The sequence below is a fragment of the Neophocaena asiaeorientalis genome, unplaced genomic scaffold (assembly GCF_003031525.2).
Source record: "Neophocaena asiaeorientalis asiaeorientalis breed wild unplaced genomic scaffold, Neophocaena_asiaeorientalis_V1.1 scaffold90, whole genome shotgun sequence".
NCBI lineage: Eukaryota > Metazoa > Chordata > Mammalia > Artiodactyla > Phocoenidae > Neophocaena > Neophocaena asiaeorientalis.
The window spans coordinates 1,525,960-1,553,934 of record NW_020172445.1 but is presented as its reverse complement, the minus strand read 5'-3'; the positions used below and the strand labels follow the sequence as shown (position 1 = coordinate 1,553,934).

Below are 27,975 nucleotides of genomic sequence, written 5' to 3'. Positions count from 1 at the left end.
CTCCTACCCTCCTACCCCCCTCCCCCCGGGGACTCCAACCCGGAACTAGCCTCCGCTCTGGCTCCCTTGGGAAGGCCGCGGTGCCTTGTTGGGAGTGGGAGCCTGGGCTGTGAGTGCGGGCCACAGGAACCAAGTCTCGGGCAGAGGAACACCTTCGTCCTCAGGGGCCTCAGACCAGGTGTGCCCTCGGCGGGAAGCTGCACATCTGGAAAGTACAGAGGCCCCCACCTCGGGTAGACTATGGTGCCCCCGCGGAATGTAGTGAAGATCGCCGTCCAGATGCGCGACGCCATCCCGCAGCTCATCCAGCTGGACCAGGTCACCCGGACTGTCTGGCCTCCGTCCACCCCACCACCTACCTCCGGGTCGCCCCTTTCCCCTCGAATAGCCCAGCCTCCCCTCCCCCAGGCTCCTCCCCAGCTCCCAATCCCATCCGGTGAGTGACTGTTCCACTTGTAGGCAAAACCCCTGGCCGCTGTGCTGAAGGAGGTGTGCGACGCGTGAGTGCGGGTCTGCCGGGGCACGCCGGGTGGCTGGTGGGAGGGCAGGTGGGAGGGCAGGAGGGAGAGGGCGCCCCCTACCCGCCTCGCTGAGCCTCTGCTGCCCGCAGGTGGAGCTTGCCTCACTCTGAGCGCTATGCCCTACAGTTTGCTGATGGGCACAGGAGATACATCACTGAGAACGTGAGTCCCATCCCCGCCCCACATTCCACTCTATGACCCCTTGACCCCTTTAACCCACCTGGCTCTGACTCAGAGTCATCATCCCACTCTCTGGAACCTGATCTTTCTTTCACTGACTCCCAAATTCTCCCTTATTGACAACCCCAATTAACGAATCCTCAGAGCCCTTCTTGACTTCTCTTCATTTTCTGCCATCTTTTCCAGAACCGCACGGAGATCAAGAATGGCAGCATCCTGTGCCTCAGTACTGCCCCAGTAATGTCCCTCCTGACCATGCCCTCATTCTGTGCCCCTCCTCTGCCCGCCACTGGCACCTGGGCCCTAGGTCTGGAGGCCCCAGCCCTAGCCCCAGCTCCAGCCCAGTAGTGCCCCACCTAGTGGACACCCAAGTCCCCACATCCCCAGTTCCCACTCCTTACCTCCTCACCTCTGTTCTTGCTCCCACCCCTGGCAGGACCTTGAGGCTGAGCGGTTGTTGCGTGGGCTGCAGAGCGAGAGTTGTGAAGGGCGCCGGGAAGCCCTTCAGCACCTCGTTCTGCTGGCCCCAGACATGACCTTCACCCGGGAAGTCATCAGCCGTGATGTGCTTCAGAGACTAGGCTCCATCATTGAGGATGGGGACGAGTGAGCACAGGGCTGTGGTGGGTGGTGGACGTGGTGGGGCTGGGCGTCCTGGTGTGGTCCTCTCAGCCCCACATGTCTCCCCAGCCTAGGAGAGGTGCTGGCCCTCGCACTGAGGGCCTTCTTGGAGCTCATGGAGCATGGCGTGGTGTCCTGGGAGACGCTCAGCATCCCCTTTGTTAGGAAGGTGGGTGGGCTTTTCTAGAGGTAACAGGTGGGGGCAGTGGAGTGGTGTCAGGGTCTGGCCTTCCATGGTGCTGAGGTGGTGACAACCCCTGCTCCTCTAAAGGTGGTGTGCTATGTGAACATGAACCTCATGGATGCATCTGTGCAGCCCCTGGCCCTGGGGTTGCTGGAGAGTGTGACCTTGAGCAGCCCTGCCCTGGGCCAGCTGGTCAAGAGTGAGGTGCCACTGGATAGGCTGCTGGTGCACCTACAGGTGTAAGTGTCTGGAGGTGGGGTACAGATGAGTGGAGCGGGGCTGGACCCTGGATGGCCGGCTGAGCCCTCTTCCTGTCTCAGGATGAACCAGCAGCTGCAAACCAAGGCCATGGCACTGCTGACAGCTTTGCTGCAGGGGGCCAGCGCTGCTGAACGTAAGGTGGGTGTCAAACCAGTGGTTGGGTTGGTTGGGGGAGGAGCTGGTGGGCAGTGTGCTCCACAGTGGGCCTGCAGGATGGGTGCTCATGGTGGGGCTAAATCACCTGAGTCCCCTTCCCACCCACCTCAGCACATGCTTGACTACCTGTGGCAGAGAAACCTTCGCCAGTTCATCTACAAGGTAGGAAGGACCAGGCCAGGCAGACCCTTCCCCACTCCTCTCCTCGCGGCCCACACTCACACCCGTGAACTGGCTGTTCTCCAGAACATCATCCATAGTGCAGCGCCACTGGGCGACGAGATGGCTCACCACTTGTACGTACTGCAGGCCCTTACGCTGGGGCTGCTGGAGCCACGCATGCGGACGCCACTGGACCCCTACAGCCAGGTAGGTGCTTTTGGGGCACACGAGGCTGGGGACGGCTGGAGCTTGGCCTTGAATCTTCAGTCTTAACACCACTCCAACAATGACCCCAGGAGCAGCGGGAGCAGCTGCAGGCCCTGCGTCAGGCTGCCTTTGAACCAGAGGGGGAGTCCCTGGGCACTGGGCTGAGTGCTGACCGTCGCCGTTCCCTCTGTGCCCGCGAGTTCCGCAAACTGGGCTTCTCTGTGAGTGACCCCTATCCAGCTCCCTGCCCTTGCCTCAACCCAGGGCTGCTGTTGTTCCAGAGGGCTGGGCCCTTCCTCAGCTGCCTTTCCCCCTTCCCCCAGAACAGCAACCCTGCGCAGGACCTGGAGCGCGTGCCCCCTGGCCTGCTGGCCCTGGACAACATGCTCTACTTCTCCAGACACGCGCCCAGCGCCTACAGCCGGGTCAGTGACAGGGTGGGGTGGGATACGGCAGGTTGCCTCCTAGGCGGGGGGTCTCCACAGCCTCAGTCGTGACTCCCCACCCCATCCTGTGCTCCCACCACCCCAGTTTGTGTTGGAGAACAGCAGCCGTGAGGACAAGCATGAGTGTCCCTTTGCACGGAGCAGCATCCAGCTGACTGTGCTGCTGTGTGAACTGCTCCATGTCGGGGAGCCCTGTGAGTGGTACTGGGCACAGCGTGTCCAGGAACGGGGGACGGAAGGGCAGAGAGGGCCAGGGGCTGCACACACTTTCTCCCTGAGCCCCTCCTGCCCCCCCGCTCCAGGCTCCGAAACTGCCCAGGACTTTTCGCCCATGTTCTTTGGCCAAGACCAGAGCTTCCATGAGCTCTTCTGTGTGAGCATCCAGCTGCTGAATAAGACCTGGAAGGAGATGCGGGCCACTCAGGAAGACTTTGACAAGGTGCGTAGGGCGGGAACAGGGAAACCTGGGCCAGGGCAGGGGATTGTTGTGGGTCGGGGCCCAGAACTCAGGCCCTGAGCTAAGCTTGGGGTGGCCCCAGGTCACGCAAGTGGTGCGGGAGCAGCTGGCCCGCACGCTGGCCCTGAAGCCCAGCTCCCTGGAGCTCTTCCGAACCAAGGTGAACGCGCTCACCTACGGGGAGGTCCTGCGCCTGCGGCAGACAGAGCGGCTGCATCAGGAAGGCACACTGGCTCCTCCCATTCTGTGAGTTGGTGGGGATGGGTCCCAGTCCTAGCCCCCACCTTCCCTGCTGCCCCCTGGGCCTCGCTCAGGCCCAGGTCGTCCTGTTCAGCGAGCCCCCTCCCCCGCTTCCCCAGGGAGCTGCGGGAGAAGCTGAAGCCAGAGCTCATGGGCCTGATCCGCCAGCAGCGTTTGCTCCGCCTCTGCGAGGGGACACTCTTCCGCAAGATCAGCAGCCGACGGCGCCAGGGTCGTTGCTTGGGCAGTGGGGCTGGAGAGCGGCTGGGCTGGGGTCAGGGCGTGTCCCTCTCATCACTCCTTCCCTCTTACCCTTTCTGCCCACAGACAAGCTGTGGTTCTGCTGCCTGTCCCCCAACCACAAGGTGCTGCAGTATGGGGATGTGGAGGAGGGCGTCGGCCCGCCCGCCCCCGAGAGCCTGCCTGAGCAGCGTAAGGAGGGCAGGGTGGGGGTCAGACACCTGCTCTTCCCAGACCGCCGCCCCACCCCGGGACCGCCTGGGGTCCCAGTGGTCAGCCCTACCTTCTTCCTGCAGTCCCTGTGGCCGACATCAGGGCACTGCTGACAGGCAAGGACTGCCCCCACGTCCGGGAGAAGGGCTCGGGAAAGCAGAACAAGGTGAGTGCAGTGGGGACCAGGGGCTCCTTCCCGCCCGCTCCTGCCGTGCCCCCTGCTTAGTGCTCCTGGCTCCCTTGCTTCCCCAGGACGTCTGTGAGTTAGCTTTCTCAGTCAGCTATGACCACGGGGAGGAGGAGGCATACCTCAACTTCGTTGCCCCATCCAAACGGGAGGTGAGTGTCCGGGCAGGCTGAGCAGAGTCGGGCAGACGGGCAGGGGAGGAGACGGGAAGGCCCTCATGGAGATGGCCCCATCCCCAGTTCCACCTGTGGACAGATGGGCTGAGCGCCCTGCTGGGCAGTCCCATGGGCAGTGAGCAGACACGGCTGGACCTGGAGCAGCTGCTGACCATGGAAACCAAGCTGCGGTTGCTGGAGCTGGAAAATGTGCCCATCCCTGAGCAGCCACCCCCCGTTCCCCCGCCCCCCACCAACTTCAACTTCTGCTACGACTGCAGCATCACTGAACCTTGACAGTGAGGTTGGCCAAGGGCCACAGCTGCTGCCACTGTGGTGGCCACAAAGGGTGGAGGGGGGGAGAAGCACAGGCACCCTGACCAGCAGAGGCTGCAGCAGAAATAAAGTCTGCTTGGCTCTTAGACATGTGTTGAGCGAGCTCTGAACCCTGCAGGCTAAGCCTGCCTTCAAGCTTAGCTGGCAGATAAGATGAGGGCGTCAGGCCAGGGCCACAGCTTGGGGCCACAAACCTGGGCAGCTACAGTTGAGGGGCTGGTGTTCTGAAGGACGGTGGGGACCGGCTGGCCCTGTTACCCTTCTCCAATGTGAGTCCTCAGCCTCCCTCAGTGCTAGGCCTGCAAAGAAGGTTGGCCTGTAGTCTGGGGGCACCAGCTGAGAGAGGTCTGGGGCTGCCAGCCAGCTGAGGGTGAGGTGGTAGGGCAGGAGGCATTTCCCCAAGTGGATGCCTTTCTGGGCGCCATTAACAGGGGCCTAGTCTGGGAGCCATGTTTCCAGAAGAAGACTCCTGACAGTCTGAGCTCAGTCCTCAACCCTGCTTGGCCCTTCCCCTGCGTCATTTGTGGGTCGTGACGGCCTCCTGTTGAGAGGCATGAAGGGAGAGATGTGAAGTTGGGTATGCTTTGTGCTGAAGGGCAAACTCAAGGTTCCAAAAGATGTTCCCCAGGCCAGTGGGAGGATGTAGGCTGATTCTGACAAGAGGGAATTTAGTGCAGCAAGCCTGCATTCTGATTAAAACCCAACTGCAGCAGCATGGGTGGGGTGGGGGCCACAGACAGGCCAGCTGGAGGTGAAGCTCGGAGGCTATGGTCATAGACGCCAAGCCTCTGAGGCAAAGAGGAGCACACCCACCCACAGGACCCACGGGCAGGCTGGAAGCTGCCAGCCATCACCCTCTGACCTCCTCCATGCCTCTCACTACCTCTCTTTCCCAGTGCCTCCTCAAAATATCTTTTTTAAGTGTTAACCATCATCATGTTACCTAAAAACTGATGATACGACACCTCCTTTGAAGAATGTTCTGGGGGAGTACTTGTTCCCCCTCTCTAGCTATGCTTCTGACTTGGGCATTCAGGGCCCCACATGCCCACTCCTGCATTCAGACTTCCCACTGCACTTAGAATAGTCCCTGTTGAGTTCAAGGTGCAAATGGGGAGCCCAAGTGCAGTTAAGTCTCCTAATACCATCAATTCTTCCTTCTCAGTGTCTCCAGTCCCTTGTTACAGGCCACCATCATCTTGGCAGGAACCTCCTGACTTCCTGCCTCCTGTCTCGCCCTTCCAATCTTCTCAATACCAACTACCACACTGCTTTCTCAAACAGGAAGCCGATCTGATTACACACTCACACACACACTGTCTCCCCTGTATTCTTCGGTGTCTCCCTATTGACCGTGGATAATGGTCACGGTACCATGATTGAACAGAATTGAGATGGGTTGCAGACGTGTTGTGGTTTAGCCCTTTCAACAGAGTGCTTGTGGCTTACAGAGTCACAAGCATGTGGACCAAGGATGCTCCGTCCAAGCTGGCATCCTCCCTGCCTGCCATGGGACTGGGACTACCCCTACACCCAGCACCAGCTCTGGCCTGCCCATGTGCACCTCCCTGGTCCCTTCTGCCTAACTGTCTCCTTCCCTCCCTCCTCTTTTTTCACTGACTTGAGTCTTTCCTTGACCTCCCAAGCTAAGCTTATAGCTTCTGTCTCTGTTTAGGAGGTTGGACTAGACCTCTAATGACCCTTCCTACCCAGAGGTGCTATCCTCTTCAGTGTCTTTTGTGTGTGTGTGTGTGTGTGTGTGTGCGCGCTGAAAACAGCCTCACTGACTCAGGCAGCCTTAATCACTGCTCCTGGGATCTGGCTGGGATGAGGGTATACAGACATGCCTTTGCTGCAGGACATGTCCTGGGGCTTGTGCTGGGGAGAGGCCTCTGGAGTCTCCTACCATGTGGGGAAGAAGCTAGGACCTGCTGGGGGCACCTGTAGGGCTTTGGGCCAGGTGTGAGGAAGAAACTGTCCCTCTGGTGTTTCCTACACATTGTCCCTGGGCTGGGCTGCTTCATCTGAGGTGGGGAGGGAAGGGGCCCTTTGGTCTGAGAACTTCGGACAAGGAGGTGAGATCTGGAATTTTTAATCTTGTGTATACAACAAAGACTGTGGCTTGGCTGCTAAAGCTCAGTGCTGGTAGGGGGCTGGGAGAGCTGTGGGGAACAGTACAGACCTTAGTATGAGAAGGGGCAGGGCCAGAGGCACAGGGTCTGTTCCTCCCAGCACCAGACCCAGCCCACCTGTGGGCCTGGCCTCTGGACCCAGGCCTGGACAGGAGAGCAGGAGCTGGCATTTCCAGGGGCCTGTGGCAGCGACATGTAGCTGGAAAAGGTTCCTGCTGGGCTGTGGGGCAGACTGGGGCAGGAAGCCCCTTGGGCTGCCCTGATATAGTCCCACCCTTAGTCCTAGAAAAGGGGTTTTTAGCTTGGGGAAGGGGCTCTGGGGCATGTAGCAGAGGGAGGTGGGAGGCACTGAGTCAAACTCCTGGTCAAGAGGCCAGGCCTGGAGCCTCTGGAGGTGACAGAGGCTGAGCCACAGGGCTGGTTACTGACCTGGCCTCAGAGTGTTAGGGTCAGGTCAGCCCCTCCCACGAAGCGGGACTGGACGCAGGTTACCTCAGGCAGTTGGGCTTGGAAGCGCCTGACGGAAGCCATGCTGATGCCAGGACACATGGCCACATCTGCCACCCGGAGCTGCTTGCACGCCTGCCCAGTGGAACCCAGCGTTCCGCAGGGAGGCCACTGGGCGAGCGCTTGACCCGGCACGGGGCCCCAGCCCAGCCCCTACACTGTGCAGCACCGGACACACTCACTGCTCCGAGCGCTGCACCTGGACAGGTTGAGGTGCTGCAGCCTTGGCCGGGAGCCGGCTGCCTGGACCCAGCCCTTGTCGCTGAGGCGGCTGCAGTGACTCAGCACCAAGCACTCCACGCTGGGGCAGCCTCTGGCCACAGCCAGCAAGCCCTTGTCTGAGTGCTGGCAACAGGCTCAGTGACAGCCGCCTCAGCTGGGGGACCTGGAGCACCTGTGAGGATGGCGGGGGGCGGGTGGTGTGGCGCTGGAGCCCTTCCAGCTTCCCCTACCCCCAGCCAGAGGAATGGCTACGGGCAGCAGAAGCCAATGAGAAATGACTTTTTCCAGGCAAAAAGTGGGTTGGCCCCGACCGCTGGCTTCAGCCACAGGGCCCTCAGCCTATCCACATCCCCAGCCCCACACCTTGGTCAAACTGGCATCAGTCAGCTTGCTGCAGGCTGTGAGGTCCAAGTCCCGTAGGGCCTGCAGCGTGAGTAGGGCGGGCCCTGTGGCCAGGGAGAAGGGTCCTTTTGCAGCTGGAGGCCCGATGCCCAGCTCTCGGGGTGGCTGTGAGAGGAAACCCCTGCTTCCCAGATTCCTCCTGAGTTTGGCCTTCAGCTGTTCCCAGAGACAGGCGCAGGAGGGGCAGGAGGGCAGCTGAGCCCAGGGACCGCCCCACCCGCCATGACCTCGAGGGTCCCACACCTGCGGCCCCTGCAGAGTCTCCTCACTTGGTTGCCCCAAGCCCAGAAGCCCCCGGTCACAGAGCTCCTTGCACCAGGCCAGGCGCGGGACTGACAGGTGGGTGAGGTAGGTGCAGATGGCCTGCGCGGTCCGGTTGGTGAGGGGCCACGCAGGAGGATAAGTCTAGCACCCTGAGGCTTGGGCCCAGCGCCGGCATCAGGGAGAGCACTAAGGCGTCCTAGGAGGGAAGTGGAAGAGGGAGAGGGCAATGGAGTGGTGGCTTGTGCCTGTGTCACCGGGCTTGGCGGGGGTCACTAGGAAGGTTCTGCCCAAGGTTCCAGCCCCACAGGCAACAGGAAGCTGCCACAGGGTCCACGGAAGGAAGCAACAATATTCCTGTGCTGGTGAGTGTCAGAGTGGACCTGGTGGGCTGCAGTGGTGGGACACCAGGAGAAAAGCAAATGCCTAGGTTGGCTGGGGCAGGAAGGATGCAGGTGAAAGTTTCTAAGGTGTTCACCCTGCCTGTGCTCCCAGAACCAGTGGTGGACATCTGATTCTCGCTGAGCCAGTCAAATATGCTCCCTCTAGGACTGTGAGGTCATAGAGCGGGTAGGGCTGCCACCACCAGGAGCAGGACTAAGGGCAGAACAGAGGAAGCTGCTTTGTAGAGGGATGCAGAGACACGGGAAGGCGGGGCCCCAGAGAGAGCAGCTGAGAGACGCACAGTGGTGAAGCCGTGAGGATGGAGTAGGGCAGGGGAAGAGGGGCACTTGGAGGAAAAGGCTGAGATGCTTTTCAGGCGGGCAATGCTCTGGGCACAGTGCTAGACTGAAGTAATAATTTGCTAAAGAGGAAGAGACTGACACTGCAGGAAGACAGGGACGCCACCCAGAGGGACAGGGCTGAGCCCTATTGAAGGAACTGGCTTCAGTCAAGAAATGACCCTTCTGCTCCCACGTCACGTTACCTCCCTTGGACCCTGCCTGAACCATGACTGCTGTGTAACCTCGGTACCCCTTCCCCGCAGGGCTCGGTTCTGTCACCCCTTTCATCAGCCTTCCTGGCCCCCAGAACACCCACCCTCACTCCCCTCCCCAGACTGCAGTGGTCACCAATCACTTGGCTCGTGAGGTATGTGCCACCTTGTGGGCTGGGCCCCCTGGTCTCCTGGACCTCCCTCTACCTGGACCCACTGTGGGGCTGCGGGGAGGAGTGCTGGCAGCAGACCTGTCTGTCTAGGCTCCTTTCCTTTTCCCGACTGTGTCCCCAGTTCAGCTCTAACTACTCCTTGGACACAAACACTGGGCGCCTCCCTGGCGCCACGCTCCCAGTTCCCCCAATCCCTGGTCCTGGTGAGGAAGGAAGGAAGGAAGGGGATGGGACGCTCACCTTGAGTGAGGAGCAGTAGGCCAGGCTGAGGGAGGCCAGTGGGTGTGGAGCTCCGCACACCAAGCCCAGGGCCTGGGCCGATTCCCGCCCTCTCACCAGGCAGCACTCGGCCATGTCGAGGCTCTGCAGCTCCCGCAGGCCCCCTAGGGCTGAGCACCTCGCATCCGTCAGCCGCTGCAGCTTCCTCAGGCTCAGGTGCCACAGGCGCCGCAGGCCCCGGCTCACAGCCAAGAGTGCCCCGTCAGCCAGTTCTGAGCAGCCGCTGAGGTCCAGGAAGGTAAGGCCTGGTTGCTGGTGGCAAAGGGTGTCCACAGCCTCTGTGGAGAGGTCCCGGCAGCTGTGCAGGCTCAGCTCCTGCAGTTGCAGCCCGGCCACCTGGCCCAGGGCCTGCAGGGCCTCGGGTGGCAAGCCAGTGCCACTCAGGCCCAGGGCGTGCAGCCTACCAGCCTGCTCCACGAATTGCAGCAGGTTGTGGAAGGAGAGTTGGGAAGGGGAGGAATCCTGGGGGCCGATGGAGCCCTGGGCTGGGCCTGGCTCGAAGGTGAGGTGGCAGCAGGCCAAGGAGAGGCGCTCCAGCCTGAGGACACAACTGCTGAGCTGGTTGAAGCTGAGATCAGTCAGGTCCCCGCAGGCTAGCCAGACTGAGCTCACGGAGGCCGCTCAGTGCCTGCTGGACCCGCTGTGCTGTCTTGGGCTGAGCTAGCAGCATGCCTGACGTGAAAAGGCTGTTGCAGCCACTGAGGTCAAGGAAACGCAGGGCCGGGCAGCCCAGGATCAGGGCCACAAAGGAGGCCTCTGTGGGGCTGCCCCCACCAAGGCACAAGCTCTGCAAGTGCAGGCCCAGGTGGTAGGCAACAGACTGCAGCACCTGGTGTGAAGCCGGCGAGCCATCCAGGTTGGTCAGGCTGATGGCAGCAGATGCCCCTGAGACCCAGGCTCTTGACGGTCGGAAGGGAGGCAGAGGACACGGGGATGTTGTACCTTACGTTGGCCTATGGGACAGCAGCGGGCCCGGGGTTAACCCTCTGGTCTCAAGAGTGTGCTGGCCATCGGGTCTGGGGGCAATTCGCTGGCCAGAATTAGGGCAGGTCAGGGAAGGGGTTTTCTACAATGGGGACCCACTGTCGTGTGTGGTGTCATGTGTGCTTGAGGGGGTGCTGTTGGGAAGTGGAAGCTGGGAGGATGGGTCCCACTGGGGGTCCAAGGGGATGACTACGAGGGGAGGACAGGAAGGTTAGTGACGGACAGTACTGAATGCCTATGGAGGGCCTGGGCCAGAGTGGGGACTTAGCGTGCTGAGTACAGGAGGGCTGGGGGGGAACTGGAGGAGAGCCAGAGAAGCCCCTCAGCAGCAGGAGGACAAAGTATGCTGGACCCCAACTTTTGGGACTTTCAGAAGGTGGCCCTGAGACCCATGGACTCGGCTCCAAATCCAGGGCCTCAGCTTGGCCTTAGCTAAGCAGTCAGCTTCCCCCACTTTCGTGAGAGCATATAAATAGCCCTCGGAACAGCTGAGGGCGGGAAGAAGGTACGCAGGTGTTGCTCAGCACAATCCCCCGTGGCCCAGATGCCAGAGATCTGGGACAGGCAGTGAGGCCGAGGTCCCCTGGTGGCCACACACATTCAGTGTCTCAGCCACATGAATGTTTGCAAAAATGGGTTTTGTGTGTGAGTGAAAACGTGCTCACGCACTGAGTGTGGTGTGCGCATGCGTGGGGGCGTGGGCGTGCTCACAAGTGTAGGCCCTTCAGGCTCGAGAGTTCAAGACGTGCTTGTGAGCCCTGGGGCTCATCTTTAGAGGGTCTGTCTTATCTGTCCAGGTAAGGAGGGAGAAGCGTCCCATTTCTGTGGGCAGGAGTTCATAGGATGAATTTCAGAGGCAGGGAGGAAGCTGAGTTGGCCCTGCTGTAGAGGAACGGGAGCGAGCGTGGGGAGCACACAGTCGGAGTTGGGTGGGGCCGGGAGGCAAGCTCAGGGCTAAGTTGTTGTGGGAAAAAGCTGGCTTGTTTACCAGTATGGGGAGCCCCCAGTGAGGGAGATGTTTTTGTGGAACCTTCCCTGATCTTGTGCCAGAAGGAGCCAAAGGACAGTAGCTACAGGAATGTGTGGAACTGGTCTGTGGGGGGAGGGAGAAGAGGACTTGGCTTCTAAAATCCTAGCCCCATTTCTCTACCCCTGACCAATGCCCAGGTTGCAGGCAAGTGGTACTCAAAGGCTCTTGTTTTCACAAGCAAGCTCCCCCAAGAACCTGTCCTGTGAGTAACGGCAAGAACAAGCTGACATTCCCTGCTTGTTCTCCACAGAACATCATCAAAAGGGAACCAGAAAGGTAGAAATGACGCCTAATACGCACTCCCCGCAAGATACTTATCAACAGGATTCTCCCAGGAAGACGCGTGGAACTCATTCCCAGGTGTGGAGAATCAGCCTGGCTTCTGCCCCAGAGAGAAGCAGCTGACTATGGCTGTCCTCACGGGAAGGAGGAGCGTACGGTAAGAGGGAGACCAGCGCCGGGCGAATTTCACGGGAATCAGGGTGTCAAACCAGGTTCCCATTTCAGACCCTGTGGTCAGTATGGATGAGATGAGCTCTCCCCACAGATTCCCCGCGTGGACACTGGGAGACAGTGGGGTAGTGGGGACTCCCGAGGACCTGGGTCCCTCTCTCAGATTTAAGGAGAGCTGGGGAAGATCTCAGTTTGTGAGGTTCGGGAGGGTACCGAAAAGATCAGGGAGAAAAGGTTCTAGAAAGGAAAGGTAAAGCGTGCCTCCAGCCCTTTCAAAGCCCTGCAGTGACGACAGATGAGCCAATCTGATGATGAGTAGAATGAACTCTGGCTGGGGGAGTGCAGAGCGGTGCTGGTTGCCAGGCAGCACCTGCCCCCAATAGTCACATGCCACCCCCGCAGGCCCCAGCTCCAGCAGCCTCCAGTCTTCCTTCTTTCCCTGTCTTCCTGAGTCCTGGCTGCCAGGAAAGTTCTTCCCTCTCCCAACTGCCTTCCTGTGAACAAGGTAGATGAACAGCCCAGCGTCCAAGTACAGGGCTGGCAGGTGGCAGCAAAAGCTACCCAATAATGGGGCAGGGCCTGGCTTAAAGGACTTCCAGCTATGGGGCCAGGGTGAGATTTTAGACTGCCTCCTTGCTCCCCACTGTTTTTCTTGGTGGGGAGGAGGAAGCCTGTAAGCCATCACCGAGGTGGTCTACCTGGGACTCAAATACAGGAGCCCAGGAGCAGCCTGTTAGGGATATTTATCATCTGCGGGGGCAGAGCAGCAGGCTTCTGGGTTCTGGTCCTTGGCCCCAGTGTAGGAAAGTCCCCCTTCCCAGGCCCTAGGAAGATGCTTCTAAAGGCCTAAGGGAGGACTACACAGGTACCTGCTCCAGCTTCAGGCGCCCCATCACAGAGGGGCTGACTAGCCCCCTGGGCTCCTCCCTTCCCAATGCCAGCATCTTAAGAGTAAATGCGAAATCATTTGGAAAATGCCCTAAACTTGCTAAAAGCAATACATGTCCCTTGACTGTGAGAGGCCAGGACTCTGTCATAACTACTGAAGTCCTGAGCTGAGACGGCAGGACTGTGTGCAGACTTGAAAAGCCATCTGACAGAGACGTGGCCCTCCTGTCTGCTGGCACAGGAATCCAAAGTTAACACGCCTGTTTTCCAGAAGCCCTTTGAGAAAATATATGCCCTGGCGCCCAGAGGCTTTGGTCTCCAGAGAGGAGTCAGACCTTGGGGGTCATTTCCAGAGGCGTTATAGACGCCTTGGGCAGGAGAAGGCCGCAGGGGGTGGGAGCCGTCCTGAGTTCTTCAGTGACCAGCCCAGTGGCAGGCAAATAGCACCCCCGCCCTGGTACGGACAGAGCCTGGGTGTATTGTTGGGGTGCTGCCTTTGTCTACCTTCTTATTTGAGAAAAAATGGAATTAAGTGGGGGCAGGTCAGGGAGAATAAGAAGTCACGAAGTCTAGTATCCTAGCCTGGCCTGGAGCCATATAGGCCCCAGCTTGGCCTTGGTCAGCCAGAATCTTCTGTAGCACCTACTAGCTGGGGCTCCACCTCCTTATCAAGCTGCTGAGCCCTGGGAGATGGTTCCTGCCAACAGGGTTCTGCAGATTGGTCTCTGGGACATGGTGCCGGCAGGGCCCTAGATGCTCAGGTATCTGTGGCCTGGCTTCCCAGCACTCCCAGCCCTGGGGGTGGAGTGGGGGACTGAGTTTTGCAGAGGCACCAAACGGGTCTTTGCCAATGTTCTATCTGGAGTTCAAGAGTTAGCTGGAGAAGCCCCAGTGCTAAAATGGTAGACTCTACGATCCCAAACTCTGACCCTGGTCTCCTCCTTTTCTTCCCTCCCTTACTCCCATACCAATCTCACCTTTATCCCCGGGGCCTGACTGCCCACTTGGCTTCTTCTATGCTCTCCTTCTTTGCTGGACTCCAAGAGGCCTCCCCCGGATTACCTCTCCTCTGGGTCCTTGTGGCCCTGCCCGTCATGCTGCTGTCTGTGCCCATTCTCCTTGCCCCCTGCCTGGCCAGGGATGATGAGACTGCTGCCTCCTCTGGGTGTGTGCTGGGGATACAGAATTGTGCCCGAGGAAGCTGTGGCCTCCCCTCGTGCCTGCACTGTCAGCACTGGCCTGCCCACTCCCACCTCCTCACTGCCTCCCCCTCTCTTCTCACTCCTCTCAGACTTCTCTCCAAGCCCACTATCTTCTCCAGCCCCTGACGCTACTGTAGCTCCCTCCCCTCACTCCAGCCTTCTTACAGATGATCTGACCATTTCAAAAAGAAACCAAAGCCCCTCAGGTGGGAAGGCCCTCCCTTTTCCCTGTTCACATCCACCAGCCCACCCCTGGCAGGACCCATCCTAACCTCCTTCCCTCTCCTGCTCTTTGGTTCAGGGTGACCCCCTTCTCCCGGCCTACTGAGCCTGTCCCCCACCCTCTCCTCTGAGAACCCTGCCTTTCCACTGCTCGTTCCCCAGAGTCCACAAACACCCCGGAGTCTTAGCAAAGGCCTCCCTTGATCCTGCATCCCCTCTTCTCACCTTTCACCCCCTCCCCTCCACTGTCAAGCTGCTTGGAAGCACATGGGCGCCCACACCCACTGTGGCCACCTCTTTACCATGGCTTTGCCCACTTACCCCTCCACCACTGTCCCCACAGAATCACTCATTCCCAGCAACAGCTCCTCTCTGGCAAGGTCACCAGCATCTGGGGGCTCCCCTGAAGACTTCCCACAAGTGTCCTCTCTGCCATGCCATGCTGCCTGCTATGGATGGCCAGTCTCCCCTGATGCTCTCTCCCACTGGGGGTTCCGAGACTCTGCCCTCTTGGCTCTCCTACCTTCTAGCCTGCTTTCCATTCAGGGTCACCAAAGAAGAGAAGGACCCAGTCCATAGACCAGTGGGTTATCCATGGGTTGTTCCATTCTAACGCGCACACACACACACACACACACACACACACACACACACACAGTTTCCCTCCACGTGCACCCAGCAGACTTCATCCCATTCCAACTACTTTGTTTTCCACACCTTCTTCCTGAGCACCAGATACTGGGAGCCATGATCTGATGGACCTCTCTCCGGATTCAAGGATGCAATATGCCCAAATCTGAGTTTACTGTCTTATTGCTGGTCTCTGGCCCTTCTCCTAAACTCTCAGTGCCCTCTACCACATCACCTAAGTCAGAAATTTGGGAGTCATCCTAGACCACTCCCTCACATCCACAATGATGGAAGTCCTTTCCATTCCATCTCTTTGATACATTGTAATATGTCCCTCTGCTCCCCCCTCATTGCTCTGCCTTAGTTCAGGTGTCCTTATTGTCTGTCAGAAATATATTAAGCAGTTTCCTCCTGATCAGGGTCCGGGCCTCCAGTCTCCCTGGCTCCAGTCTATCCTTGGTATTGTCACCAGGGTGATCCTTACAAAAGGCAATTGACGACACTCTTCAGGCCCTTTGATGGTTCACCACTGCACAGCATGGAGACTGAGCTTCCTGACTGGCACTCAAGCCCTTCTATTGTCTCATGCTCCCCTGGCTGGGTTCAGCTGTTTTCTGTTTATTTTTGGCAGGGGTGGGTGGGGTGGGTGGGTCTGACCCCTCACCTACTCCTACTTGTCTATTTAGCAAGCATTTATTGCTCTCTGGAGATTTAGCCCAAGCATCCCCTTCTCCACGAAGTCTTCTGTGAATCTTCTCTCTGCATCCTTGGTGAGCCTCATACGATTTTGAGTGCAGCACCCTACCCCCTCCTTTTGGCTTGTGCTGTCTCCCTCTCACTATCAACTCTGGGTGCTGTGTCAGCCCCAACCCTGCACTCCTAGGGCTCAGCAGAGTGCTGGGCACAGAGAGGCAGTAGCACCACCTGAGTGAGGGAGGCCCCTCCCTGTGTCTCTGGTAACTTCCCATCTTCCTCCTGCTGTGTGAATATTCCAAACCTCTGCTGAGGCCCTGGCCTCTGCCTCCTACTTACTCCCCTAAGACAACCTGGCCTCCACGGTCACCACACAAAGAACCCACCAGGCTTTAAGGAACTGCCTCAGCAAACAGCTTCACATTGCCACCCCCACTCCTTCACTTCCTCAGGAGAGGTGACATCCTCTCCATCCTACCCAAGACCAAGCCTTGTTTACTGAAGCCTGTCTGGCTGCCACCTCAGGTGGTGGCTGCCATTCCTGACCTCTCTCCTCCCTACACTCACTAGTGACTCCTTCAGCACATAAACACATTAGAGATTTCTCCCAGTTAAAATCCTTTGTTTAGCCCACCTCAACTTCTCTTTACAATTCTATTTATTTTCTTCTTTTCATGGGGAAATTTCTTGCAAGTGAGGTCATCCTCTACATATCCTTTCTTCTCTCATTCACTCTTCAACCTACCCGGCCTTTTTCCCCAGATGCCAAATGTTACTGAAGCCATTGGTGACCACCCTGTATGTCAAACATCACGGACACTATCTGTTCTTTATTTTCTGGACTCTTTGTGGGATTTGACACTGTTACTCATCCACTCAACACTTGAAACGCTCTTCACCTTTGACTTGTGTGTCCTCCTCTCGCTGGGATCTCCTCAGCCCCCTCTGTAGGCCCCTCCTCCTCTCCGTGCCTTTGGACTGGTGTCCGCTCGGGGGCATTCTCTGTGGCCTGCTCTTCAGGGCTCCTCGGGCTCTCCCTAGGGGAAGGGACTCAGATCCATGGCTTAAACGCCCACCTGTTCTTTAATGACACCCACATATATATTTATTACCTAGACCCTTCTCTTGAATTCCTCTCTCAGAAACCCAACTGCCAACTGGATCTCACCATTTAGATGTCTTATACTTCAAATTTTCAACAAGTTCAAATCAGATTCCTTTAGACACTAAGCTCAATGACACTGGAGAGAGAACTCAACAACAGACCCTACTTAAACACACACATTTAATATATGACAGAGGAGGCTTCCAACTCATTATACATAAATGGTATTTGGGCTATTTGAAAACTAATCAGTTTAGCTCCTTACCTTAGAGCAGAAATCATAATAAATTACACCAATAAAAAATATAATTAATATAAAAATTCAAACCATAAAACACAAGAAACAATTTTGCTGTGAGCCTAAAACTGATCTAAAAAGTAAATTCTAATTAAAAAGAAAGACACAAAATATAAGTATATATTTATCAGATCTCTGAAGAGAGGCAAAGGATCTCTAAAGCAATGGAAGAAATAAGAAAGAAAAGAAGTTCAGAATCAACAACCTAGATATTTAACCTCATAACAGACACGTATCTACAAATAAAATTAAAAGGCAAATATATTAGGAATGTATTTCAATAAATATGTAAAAGGTTAATCTCTTTAATTATAAAAAGTTCATACAAATGGATAAGAAAAATACTAAGACCCCAATAGTTAAATGGACAAGGAACACAAATACACAAAAGAGGGAAATGTAAATGGTCAGCTCATGAGAATACTGTTCAACCTCAGTGATAATCAAAGAAGTCAAAATTGAAACAAAGAGCTATCATTGCTGCCCTTCAAACGAGCACAGATGCCTGCATTCACCTCCTAGTGGGCTGTCTCCCTGCACTCCGACTCGCCCTCTCAGTCCACTCTGCACTGCAGATGTCTAAGACACAAATCACCACATGTCACTCCCCTGCCTCATATTTCTTTAAAGGCCCCACGATGATAACCAGGAGAAAGTCCCAGCAATGCCACCTGGCACCTCTCGCTGTCTGACCCCTCTCTAGCCTCATCTCCCACCACTTCTCACACACACACCTAAGTTCCAGTCATAGGGAACCTGTGAGGTCGTTTCCAGACCTATTTCACATTTTGGTGCCTTCACCTGTGCTGATATGAGTTCTGGAAGACCAACCTTCATCCTCATCCTATTCCTTCAGGAAGCCTTCCCTGATGCTGCCAGTCTCCTTCGATGTCCTTCTTCATGTCCCCATGGCACCCTTCATTCCAGTGTCACAGCACCGAGCACATGACATCATGATCACTCACATATTTGTGTTTCTCCTTCACTGGACTAGGAGCTTCTCAGGGGAGTTTTATTCATCTGTAGAGCCCCAGCACTGTACCCAGAGCCAAGCATGTATGAATAAGTATGCAGGAATGAGTGGATGAATGATGCATGAGCAGGGCCAGGAGCAAGCTGAAGTGAGAATGGGCCAGGTGAGGGCAGGTACCTTACCTCCCGAAGGGCATTCTGGGCTGCACAGCACCAAGCCCAACTCACGAGGGAGGCCTCTTTCTGATCTGACAGAGGCAGGAAGCTCAGAATATATGTGAGCATCTGAGAGAAAAAGAATGGGCATTGGGGGCTGTTAGTGCTGGTGGGGGCCTTTGGAACCTTCTCCAGCTGATAGCACAGTAAGTCAGAGGGGACTAGAGCACTGGCTTCTAGTTCATCTTGGATCCTAAGCTTCATGGAGTCTTCACTTCCCCTCTCCAGCCGCCAGGTATCTTTACTGGGAATAAACCTCTCCTGAGCACCACCTGGATGCAGGTTTGCTCTGACTGATAAAAATCAAACTTCCTGCTCAAGTTGGTAAAAAGAACCTGGGCATTGGGACCAGATAAACCTAGTTTAGATCCTTATTCTCTCAAGTGACCTCTCTGAGCCTTATTTTCCTTATCTATAAAAAGACAATTGTAGTGAGATTTAAATGGGTTGTTGTGACAAATAACATGGTAAAGTGTCTTGCATAGGATCTAGAACACAGCAAGTCAGGTGTTCCTTCTCTGATCTTCAGGAAGTTACACTGGGACCGCACTCTTTTCCCATCTTCTCCACTGCCAACTAGGCTACTCAGCTGACTGTTAAGATTCTCAGCAAGAAAATCTTAACAGCCTGGTAGGCTTAGACTCTCACTCCACCTACGCTCTGTGAGGCTGGGGGTGCGTGGGAGTGGAGGCCCTATTAGGGACTGGGGAAGGGAGTTGCCTGTGAGGCCAGGAATTATCTGATATTAACTCTTTTCTTCTGGAATCTTCCCTCCTTGACTTCTGTGACGCTGTGTTTTCTAGGGCTCCACTCACCACTCCAACTGCCCTGTTTCTGGATTCTTCTGTGGCTCCCAGGGTTCAGACCTGGGCCTTTCAGTCTGTTACTTTCTAGGATAATAAATTCATTTGCATGGCTTTAACAGTTACCTCTATAGGAATACCCAGCAATTCAATATGGACATATTGTTTTATCATTCATGTGCTAGTTTAGTATTGCCAACTCTCCACAGGATTCTTCATCCAAATGTTTTACCATCACCTTCATCTCAACCTCAGTCCAAAGCAGCCCCTCCTCCCAACTTTCCAGCCCCTGAGCTTCAATGCCAACAGTGCATCTCACCTGATGATCCTGATAATACTGTGTACTCTTCATGCTCTTCTGTCCCTTGCTCTCAGATATAGGTGTAAAGCACAGGCTTTAGGCCAGGCTAACTTAGACTCATTCAAATCCCAGCTCCACAGATTCCTAGCTGTGTGACCTCAGGCAAGGTACTTGAACTCTCTGAGCCTCAGTTTCCACACCTGTAAAATGGGGATATTAAAAATCTAGATCATAGTCTTATGATGGGGATTAAATTATATATACATAATATAATTTATATATATATATATATTTAATAGATATAATATGCTTCACATCTAGTAGGTTGTCCATAAATGGTTCCTGGATTGCTGTTACTAACATTTCTGCCTTTGAAAACTTACCACCTTAGTAGCCCAGATCTTCATCACCCCTGCCTTCATTCCTTCCACAATTTCCTACCTGATCTCCCTGCATCCAGGCTCATCCTTGCTAATCATTCCTCACAATGCAACAAGGTTAATTTTCCTAAAACACAGCTTTCAGTCTCAGTGCACTCCTGATGAAAACCTTCAGGGTTTCCCAGTCCCCTCAAGACAAAATCTCTTCTCCTGGGTCAGCATTGCCAGGCCTCCATGCCTGACTGGACCCCTGATTCCAGAGCTTCCACAATCCAGTCTCCTCACTGTCCTACAAACACAGCATGTCTATTTCCTTATTTCCTTTTGCCTATGTGGACCTTTTCCCCAGTCCACTCTGATCTCCTTTCCTTCTCTGATCCCTAGTACACAGAAGGTACTCAGTCAATACTTACTGGATTGCATTAAGTAAGGATGGACAGTCTTTTACCTCTATTTTCACCAAAGGTTTGCTCAAGGAAGGGGTGGGAAGATAAAGCAGATCATTACTGAGAGGAGAATGACTGGGGAGAACAGCCTCTGGACCAGGGAGGCTAGGCATGGGCAAGAGAACACCGATGGGGACTGGGACTGATCACGCTCCTATCCCCAAGGGGAGGCAGGAAAATCTGACTGAGCCGAGGTAAGATAGTGGCCATCCTGTCTTCTGGGGCTCAGCAGTCAATCCAAGGAGCAAAGGGAGGGCAACAAACCTGTCCTCCCTGAGGGGAGGAAGCATGATTCTTTGAGCTGAGAAGTGGGGAGGCCTTTCTAGAGGGACCAGAAGAAGCAGTGATAAGGGTGGAGTGGCCACCCAACGAACCCCATCCCAAGGAGCTACTAGAGATAAGACTGGTCATCTCTGAGATCTATGGGGATGGAACAGATATCCTCCGGGGCCAAAGCGGGAAAGGATGCCATCGCAGGGGGCTCACTGGGGTTGGAGCAGTCCTGTATTTGCTAAGGGAAAGGAGCACCATTCCAAGGGCTGATGGGGAAAGGGTGGCCTGTCTCCCTTGGCTGAGGGAGGGGGTTGCCAGCTCTCAGGGGAAAAGGGATGAAGAGACCATCCCAAGAGGCCACTGGGGACAAAACTTATCATCTCTCTCTGGGTAACAGCGGCAGAGTGGTCTTGCTCCAGGCTAAGAAGAGGGAGCAAACATCCCATGGGGTGAAGGAAGCAGGGATGGCCATCACTAGGGGCCGAGGGAGCGGGGAGCAGGCCTGTCCCCGGTGAGGGAACTCAGAGACCATGCCCGAAGTTGATGGGAGGGGGCATTCTGTTTTCCACCGCCAGGGGAAGGGGCAGCCGTCTCTCGGGGAGGAGGGAATAAAGCGACCATTCCAAGGGGCCAATGGGGATAAGATCGGTTTAACCTTCGGGGATGATGGGATGGAGCGGACATCTTCCAGAGCTGAGGGGGAGGGGCGGCCATCTCAAGAGATGCAGGGTAGGCAAAGGCCCTGTCCTCGCTGAGGTGACAGAGCGGCCATCTCTTGGGGCCGATGGGGAAGGAGAGGATGGTCGCCCAAGGTAAGGGGATGGGGTGGCCCAAAGGCGGGGCCGTTACCCATAGCCAGCAGGTCCTTGGATCTCCCGGGCTGGTTGTTTCCGCCAGACGGGCGGGGCCAAGGCGAGCTGTCTGACAGCCGCTCCCCACAGCCTGGGACCCCGAGGGCGGGGCCTGTCCCGAGCTAGGCCTGAGGGCGGCCTCCTCTCACCTCCAGGGCAGAGATTCAGCCATCGCATCCCTGCCGCCTCCGCCCCCGCGCAAGGCTTTCTGGGAAGTGAAGTCCCGCCGACTCTGGCGGGCGGAGCTTGGGAAGGAAGTGGATTTCCCACTTCCGTCCCAGTTGCTTACGATTTGGGTCTGCACCGGAAGTGCCTGTGCAGCAGATGTGGTCCCTACTGAGCGCTGTTTCGGTCGCTCTCCCATCTTTCCCCGGCTGGGTGTTTGCGTCGCACCATGGCGGTAAGGAGGGCGAGTAGGGCGGGGTCCGCAAGGCAAAGCATTCTCGGGGCGGGAGACTGAAAACAGAGGAAGGACATCAAGGGCAGTGGGTCGGCCAGGGGGAGGTGCCATCCGGTGGCTGGACCGTACTAGATTAAGGGGGGGAGTGGAGAGGTACCAGAGCTGGTGCCGGAGAGGGGTGGGCGTCAGTACCAGACAGTGTCAGGACTAGCTGGAGATCTGAGGGGCTTGAGGCGGGGTAGGCGTTAGCCCAGATCTGGTTTACTCTAGTGGAGGCCGGAGAGGGTCGCCATTCAAGCCCCCTCAGGGATCCCCTCTGAAGGGTTTGTCAGCCCAAAACTGAGCCTTATCAGAGGATTCAGGAGATACCAGCCTAGTGTTGGATTGTTCCCAGCCCGAGCAGGAGGCGGTCATTGCTGGGTGTGCTGGAAAGATGCTGTCAGCCCTAAGCAGGATGGTTTGGAGGAGGGGTGGACATCCCAAGAATTGTGCTAGCTTTGAGCACCACGGAGACTCGGCTGAGGTGCAGATGAAACTCTGTAGCTAACCGGAATGGTGGGGAGGATAAGGAAGACCCTGGCTGATGAGGGTTCTGACAGCATCTCGTCATCTCTCTTCAGCCCAAGGGCAAAGTGGGCACGAGAGGGAAGAAGCAGATATTTGAGGAGAACAAAGAGACCTTGAAGTTCTACCTGCGAATCATACTGGGGGCCAATGTAAGTGCCTCCCTCCTTGCTTCTGTGCCCACCCAATGTTCCATAGCCCTCAGCTCTGTTTGGTGGGGTGGAGTGGTGGCAGTGTATGACAGCTAAAGCTCCAGAAGAAACCTCCAACTAAAAGTAGATGAGGGCTTCCCTGGTGGCGCAGTGGTTGAGAGTCCGCCTGCCGTTGCAGGGGATGCGGGTTCGTGCCCCCGTCCGGGGAGATCCCATGTGCCGCGGAGCGGCTGGGTCTAACCCGAAAAAAAAAAAAAAAAAAAAAAAAAAAAAAAAGTAGATGAGAAAGGACCCTGGCACAGAGAAAGTGCTGAATAGTCAAAACAAAAAACCAAAAACAAAATGAGGGTGTGAGTCTCAGATTGACTGGAGAGCCCTTCCCATCCTAAATACAGAGGGGCTTCTTTCCTGGGCTGAAATGTCAGAGGGGAGTCTGGGTATTCAGGAAGCAGGCCTCTTCCCCCACCCGTATAAGAAGCGACTTGTCTTCTTTCATCACCTGGCCTAATATCTTGGTCAGAGTCGAGGGAGGTCCATGGTTTAGTAAGCTTTTTAGATTTCTTTTTCATTAAAAATTTTATTATTTATTTATGGCTGCATTGGGTCCTTGTTGCTGTGCATGGGCTTTCTCTAGTTGCGGCAAGTGGGGGCTACTCTTCGTTGCAGTGCGTGGGCTTCTCATTGCGGTGGCTCCTCTTGTGGAGCACGGGCTCTAGGCACGTGGGCTTCAGTAGTTGTGGTGTATGGGCCTAGTTGTTCCGCAGCATGTGGGATCCTCCCAGACCAGGGATCGAACCAGTGTCCCCTGCATTGGCAGGCGGATTCCTAACCACTGTGCCACCAGGGAAGTCCCTAGTAAGCTTTCGATCACAGCCTGATTCTGTGTCTGCTTACAGGCCATTTACTGTCTTGTCACCCTGGTCTTCTTCTACTCATCTGCTTCATTTTGGGCCTGGGTAAGTGTCCTGCATCCTGGGAAGTGGGTAAGCACATAGGGTCAGTGGCTGGCCTTTGATACCCCCATTCTCGTTCGGCAGATGGCCCTGGGCTTTAGTCTGGCAGTATACGGAGCCAGCTACCACTCTATGAGCTCGATGGCAAGGGCAGCCTTCTCTGAGGATGGGGCCCTGATGGATGGTGGAATGGATCTCAACATGGAGCAGGGCATGGCAGAGTGAGTGTCCCCCGCTGTCAGCCCAGGTGAGCGGCGCCAGGGCTGGGGTGCTGGGGCCCAAGACCCACAGCTACCTGTGACTTGAAGAGGGTGGAAGGGAGTTGAACTAGGGCCCATCTATTATTTTTTATTTTATTTTTTTTGCGGTACGCGGGCCTCTCACTGTTGTGGCCTCTCCCGTTGTGGAGCACAGGCTCCGGATGCGCAGGCTTAGCGGCCACGGCTCACGGGCCCAGCCGCTCCGTGGCATGTGGGATCTTCCCGGACCGGGGCACGAACCCGTGTCCCCTGCATCGTCAGGCGGACTCTCAACCACTGCGCCACCAGGGAAGCCCCTGTTTTTTTAATTAAAAAAAAAATTTTTTTTTTGGCTGTTCTGTGCGTCTTGTGGGATCTTAGTTCCCCGACCAGGGATCGAACCTGGGCCCTCAGCAGTGAAAGCACGGAGGCCTAACCACTGGACCGCCAGGGAATTCTCCGTCCACTGCTTTTGGCCGTTGCAGCCTCCCTTCTATCCACAGGCACCTTAAAGATGTGATCCTACTGACAGCTATTGTGCAGGTGCTCAGCTGCTTCTCCCTCTACATCTGGTCCTTCTGGCTTCTGGTACGTGGGTCGTGGGGCTCCCAACGAGGAGCTGGGGCGTCTACCCCTTCTCTTCTTTCATTTCCTGCACCTGGCTTCAAGCTCCCTTTTCTCTCCTAGGCGCCGGGGAGAGCCCTTTACCTCCTGTGGGTCAATGTACTGGGCCCTTGGTTTACAGCAGACAGTGGCGCCCCAGCACCAGAGCACAACGAAAAACGGCAGCGCCGACAGGAGCGGCGGCAGATGAAGCGGTTATAGCCACTGACGTTGTGGCTACAGGTTTCTGGGCCCCGGGTGGCTCTATCAATCAGTCAGGCTACATGGCCTCCATGCCAGGAGCAATGAGGGCCTAGCCCAAGGGCCAAAGGTAGTCTAAGGTATAGGATTGGTGAATAAATGGCTTACAATGTGGATAATGGCTGTGTGGGTGATAGAGATAAGGCAGGAACAGCCAGTCCTTTGGTATTTTCCTTCTGCTACAGGCACAGTGTGGTGGGTGCTTTGAAAGAAGAAAAAGGCTCTTGGATTGGCTAGGAAAACTTTATTATGCTCCACGTGTCCAGGGAGCTCCTACATGCACACGTACACGCACACAGGCATGCACAGCTAATACTGCTCACGGCGCTGGCCACGGGCCATTCTCCCTTCTGAGAATGCAGCCACTGGCCCTCGAGTTGAGAAGAGGCCCAGAATTGTGCTGTGGTCCCTCCTCACCATAGTCTCCTGCACTGCAGGCTGGGGCCCAGATAGATAGGTATTGTGGAGGCAGCACCTTCACACTTCCAGGCCAGGACCCTTACTCAGTCCTAGCGCCTGTACCAGGTCCTCTCCGAGCCCGCTCTTCAATGTCCGTCTCACTGCAAGGACAGAGCAGGGTTGGAGGGGGTTGATGGAGTTAAGGTGGGCAGTGGGTGTGTGGGGAATACTCACAAGATTTGCGGTTGCCACGGGAACGCTTGCGTTCCCGAGTAGCTGAGGCACGAGGACTGCTCTTGGTCACTGACTGCACCAGCAGGTCCATGATCTCATCTGAAGTGTCACTGGGTAAACCGGAGCCTGGAGGTTCTTCTGGGGGTACAGTGCAGGGCCCCACTGTTGTGGGCATGACTGGGGAGCTGCTCTGGACCATGCCTGAGGGAGCCAGATAGGGAGGTGAGGCTAAAGCGGCCCCAGAGCCCACTGCCCCCAGCGGCCGTAGGTCCCACCTCTGCTGCGGCGGCCATGTGTGGTGTCCTCAGGCTTGCTGGCCAGCAGACTCTTCATGCTGGCATGACTGTCGGCATCACCCTCTCCTGGCCCACTGCTCACAGCCACTGGGATAGATGGGTTGCTGGGGGTTTCCCCAGCTGCCACACCTGAGAACTTCTCTGTCTGGAGAGAGGAAAGGGGTGGGTTGGGAGTAGAGGAAGAAAACCATGGGGGTGGCAGTCAAGACCTGGAAGGGACACCCACCTCGGTGATCATGCGTCCCCGGGTCTTGTTGCGCTCACGGTACGTGGCCCGCTTCTGCTGCCGCTGCAGCACCCGGTCCCGGCAAGTCCGATACTCCAGTGCGAACTCCCGCAGCGTGTGGCAGAACTGCATGATGCGCGCCTCACGGGCTGCCTCCGCTGTGTATCCCAGGTACAGCAGGAAGGCGTGGAACCTAGCCAGGTTGGGGTGGGGAGGAGTGGTGAGTCCTGCTTGGGGTTTGAGGGATAGTGGTGGCAGTCCTACCTCTCTCTGGCCCACGCCCCCACCTGTTGCAGACACGGCGGTGCACGACCCCCAGCATGGCAACACGGCGGGTACAGTGGGCCAGGAAGTGGGTGAGGCGGGCACGCAGGGCTGGAGCCAGCTCGTGCTTGGACAAGCTCCGCAGGCTCTCTTCGGCTGCCCGGCTCCGGCGCTCCAGCTGCCCCAGGTTCTCAGTCAGCTGCTCAAAGTCCACCTGGAAAAGCAGGGAGTACACAAGCTGTCCCCCCACAGAAAGACACCACCTGAGCTGCCTCTGTGCTGGGCTGACTAGCCTGGGCCCTGAGGACACAGCCAAGATCCGGCCCCTGCCCTCCAAAAGCTCACAGTCTGATGCAAGAGACAAGTCCATTTGATGCAGTGGAGAACGGAGAAGGTTTCTTGGGATAAGTGGCAGCTAAACAGACCTAAAGACAGAGTAGGTGTAGCCATACCAATAGAAGAAAGAGTTTCTGCTAGAGGACACAGCCCACGTGCATGCCTGTAGCCTAAGCAAGCCCTGGCCCAGCAGCCCACTTAGGGAGAGAAGCAGTGCTCCCTCATGCCACGGCCAGTCTTAGTCAAGCCTCATGGCAGGTGCTGACCTTGGCACAGCGGATCAGGGCAGGAATTTCTGAGTAGAGGTCAGAGGAATCAGGCCGGGTCTGGAGCACCAGGGAGCAGAGATGATGCAGCAGTGACTGTCGGTGCACCGTGTCTTTCACCTCTGACACCTTCTCCAGGTAGCTCAGCTCAAAGCCGCTGCTCTGAAAGGACCCCGTCTGAGCCTGAGGCTGGCTGGCTCCAGAGCCCCGGGCCCCGACCTCATGTGCTCTCAGCTCACCTGGGAGCCGTTGAGGAAGTTGCCCACAGCCAGCAGGGTGGCCAGGATGCAGTGGAAGGTAGCATTTTGCACCAGCTGTTGCATGCCCACTTTCAGGTCAAACAGTGGCTCTGCAATTTCCTGGTGTGGGAGACCAGGGACTCAGACTACGTGGTCATCATGCTCACCTGTCCCCAGTGCCTGTCCCATCCCATGACCCAGGTACCCGCTCCATGCTGTCATAATCCAGCTTGAAGGCCCAGAGTTGTAGGCGGGCAGCCAGGCCCCTGATGGAAGCGAGAGTCATCAGGAAGTTCTCGGCTGGGCCCAGGGGTATGTCAGGATTGGCCAGCTGGGCCTCCTCGATCTTCTGCCGCTCCTCCTCTGTGGGCATCATGGTCAGTAGCTTCTGAGAATGCACCCACCGGCCCACATAGGCCACTCAGCGCTGGCCTGAGGCCTCAGGTATTGGTCTTGACTCCTCCCTAGGTCATCTGGGGCAGCCCCAGAATCTGGGGAAATGCCAAGCCCATGCCCACCACTGGAGGGACAGGAAATGCCCACTGACCAAAGGAGAGGGCCGGACTTGCTGCACCCTTAGCTGGGTATCCCTACCTCAATGCCATCCTTGCTGACAGCAAACTCATCAAAGTTGAGCAGGGCAGCCTTAATGACGTGCACAGGTGGCAGCGTGGTTAGGCCGATGTTGATGGCGTTGCTGCGCTTGGGGTCCAGCACGGTGGTCACTGTACGGCGGCCCTCACCAGCTTTCTTTGAAATTGGGGGAAGGGCAGTGTAAGATTGGGAAAGGGTCTAACTGGGGCAACAATCTAAGAGGGCACGCTAAGGCCCCACTCTGAATGGCTAAATGGTGGGATTACCCCACAACCAGGGATCTGGGATGTGTAAGGCCTTGGGATGGGCTTAGACGCTAGTTAGGGTTGGGTTGAATCCTTATTGAAGGACCTCAGACAAGTCGCTACTCCTTTCTTTGCCTCGGTTTCCCCAGGTGGGAAATGAGTGGCAGCCCCAGCAGTTCAGGCGCTTGAGCTCTGATTGCCTCCCCTCTCCCCTAGGGTTACCTTGCAGACGAGGGCACGTTTACCTTGGAAGGCAGCACGTCCTTGGCACGGGACTCGAACAGGTGTTCTAGCTGGGCTGTATCCACCGAGACAGGCTCTAGTGAGGCCCACAGGGTGGGGCAGGGCCCAAAGCGGCTGCCAGAGCCTCCATGGACCCCAGCCAGCTTTAGCTCCCGCCAGAAGAGTTTTACTGTCTTCCTCTTGGTGGGAAGGGCTAGGCCATCAGGTGCTGAGGGGGGAAGAGCGGCAGCTGGGG

General features: G+C 56.5%; 4 protein-coding genes across 6 annotated transcripts in view; 2 read left to right on the top strand and 2 right to left on the bottom strand.

Moving 5' to 3' along the window:
- Positions 1 to 6: 6 nt before the first annotated feature.
- Positions 7 to 4,652, top strand: ELMO3 (engulfment and cell motility 3). 3 transcript variants are annotated; one of them, XM_024733201.1, is made up of 20 exons: positions 7 to 318; positions 460 to 500; positions 611 to 683; positions 888 to 938; positions 1,138 to 1,307; positions 1,392 to 1,491; positions 1,594 to 1,745; positions 1,827 to 1,905; positions 2,035 to 2,085; positions 2,170 to 2,292; positions 2,382 to 2,513; positions 2,616 to 2,717; positions 2,824 to 2,932; positions 3,041 to 3,177; positions 3,278 to 3,441; positions 3,555 to 3,667; positions 3,763 to 3,867; positions 3,972 to 4,054; positions 4,141 to 4,227; positions 4,331 to 4,652. In XM_024733201.1, exons 1-20 carry the CDS (start codon positions 241 to 243, stop codon positions 4,337 to 4,339), a joined length of 1,959 nt encoding a protein of 652 aa, XP_024588969.1. In that variant the 5' UTR covers positions 7 to 240; the 3' UTR covers positions 4,340 to 4,652. The 3 variants fall into 3 exon arrangements, with proteins under 3 accessions (XP_024588969.1, XP_024588964.1, XP_024588955.1); XM_024733196.1 differs by having other exon boundaries at positions 4,315 to 4,651; XM_024733187.1 differs by having other exon boundaries at positions 2,035 to 2,292; positions 2,382 to 2,717; positions 4,315 to 4,638.
- Positions 4,653 to 6,459: 1,807 nt separating this feature from the next.
- On the bottom strand, positions 6,460 to 19,300 carry LOC112391514 (Leucine-rich repeat-containing protein 29). The gene is given in 8 exon segments (XM_024732884.1): positions 6,460 to 7,316; positions 7,398 to 7,548; positions 7,550 to 7,599; positions 7,791 to 7,934; positions 8,073 to 8,213; positions 8,215 to 8,289; positions 9,441 to 9,731; positions 18,140 to 19,300. Coding segments are annotated over 8 exon segments (1,272 nt in total). The 5' UTR covers positions 18,377 to 19,300; the 3' UTR covers positions 6,460 to 7,133.
- Positions 19,301 to 21,474: 2,174 nt separating this feature from the next.
- TMEM208 (transmembrane protein 208) lies at positions 21,475 to 24,513 on the top strand. Its single transcript, XM_024732893.1, has 6 exons — positions 21,475 to 21,626; positions 22,247 to 22,342; positions 23,239 to 23,298; positions 23,380 to 23,516; positions 24,038 to 24,122; positions 24,222 to 24,513. The coding sequence occupies exons 1-6, from the start codon at positions 21,621 to 21,623 to the stop codon at positions 24,357 to 24,359; spliced, it is 522 nt and encodes a 173-aa protein (XP_024588661.1). The 5' UTR covers positions 21,475 to 21,620; the 3' UTR covers positions 24,360 to 24,513.
- Positions 24,514 to 24,632: 119 nt separating this feature from the next.
- The window catches only part of FHOD1 (formin homology 2 domain containing 1), a 17,539-nt gene continuing 14,196 nt past the window's right edge, over positions 24,633 to 27,975 (bottom strand). Inside the window, 11 exon segments of the mRNA XM_024732872.1 lie at positions 24,633 to 24,958; positions 25,032 to 25,232; positions 25,307 to 25,472; positions 25,554 to 25,746; positions 25,841 to 26,031; positions 26,420 to 26,581; positions 26,659 to 26,778; positions 26,864 to 27,046; positions 27,253 to 27,408; positions 27,743 to 27,971; positions 27,973 to 27,975. The exon segment at positions 27,973 to 27,975 is cut by the window's right edge and continues 334 nt beyond it. Of these exon segments, the coding sequence (XP_024588640.1) occupies positions 24,876 to 24,958; positions 25,032 to 25,232; positions 25,307 to 25,472; positions 25,554 to 25,746; positions 25,841 to 26,031; positions 26,420 to 26,581; positions 26,659 to 26,778; positions 26,864 to 27,046; positions 27,253 to 27,408; positions 27,743 to 27,971; positions 27,973 to 27,975 (1,687 nt within the window). The 3' untranslated portion in view covers positions 24,633 to 24,875.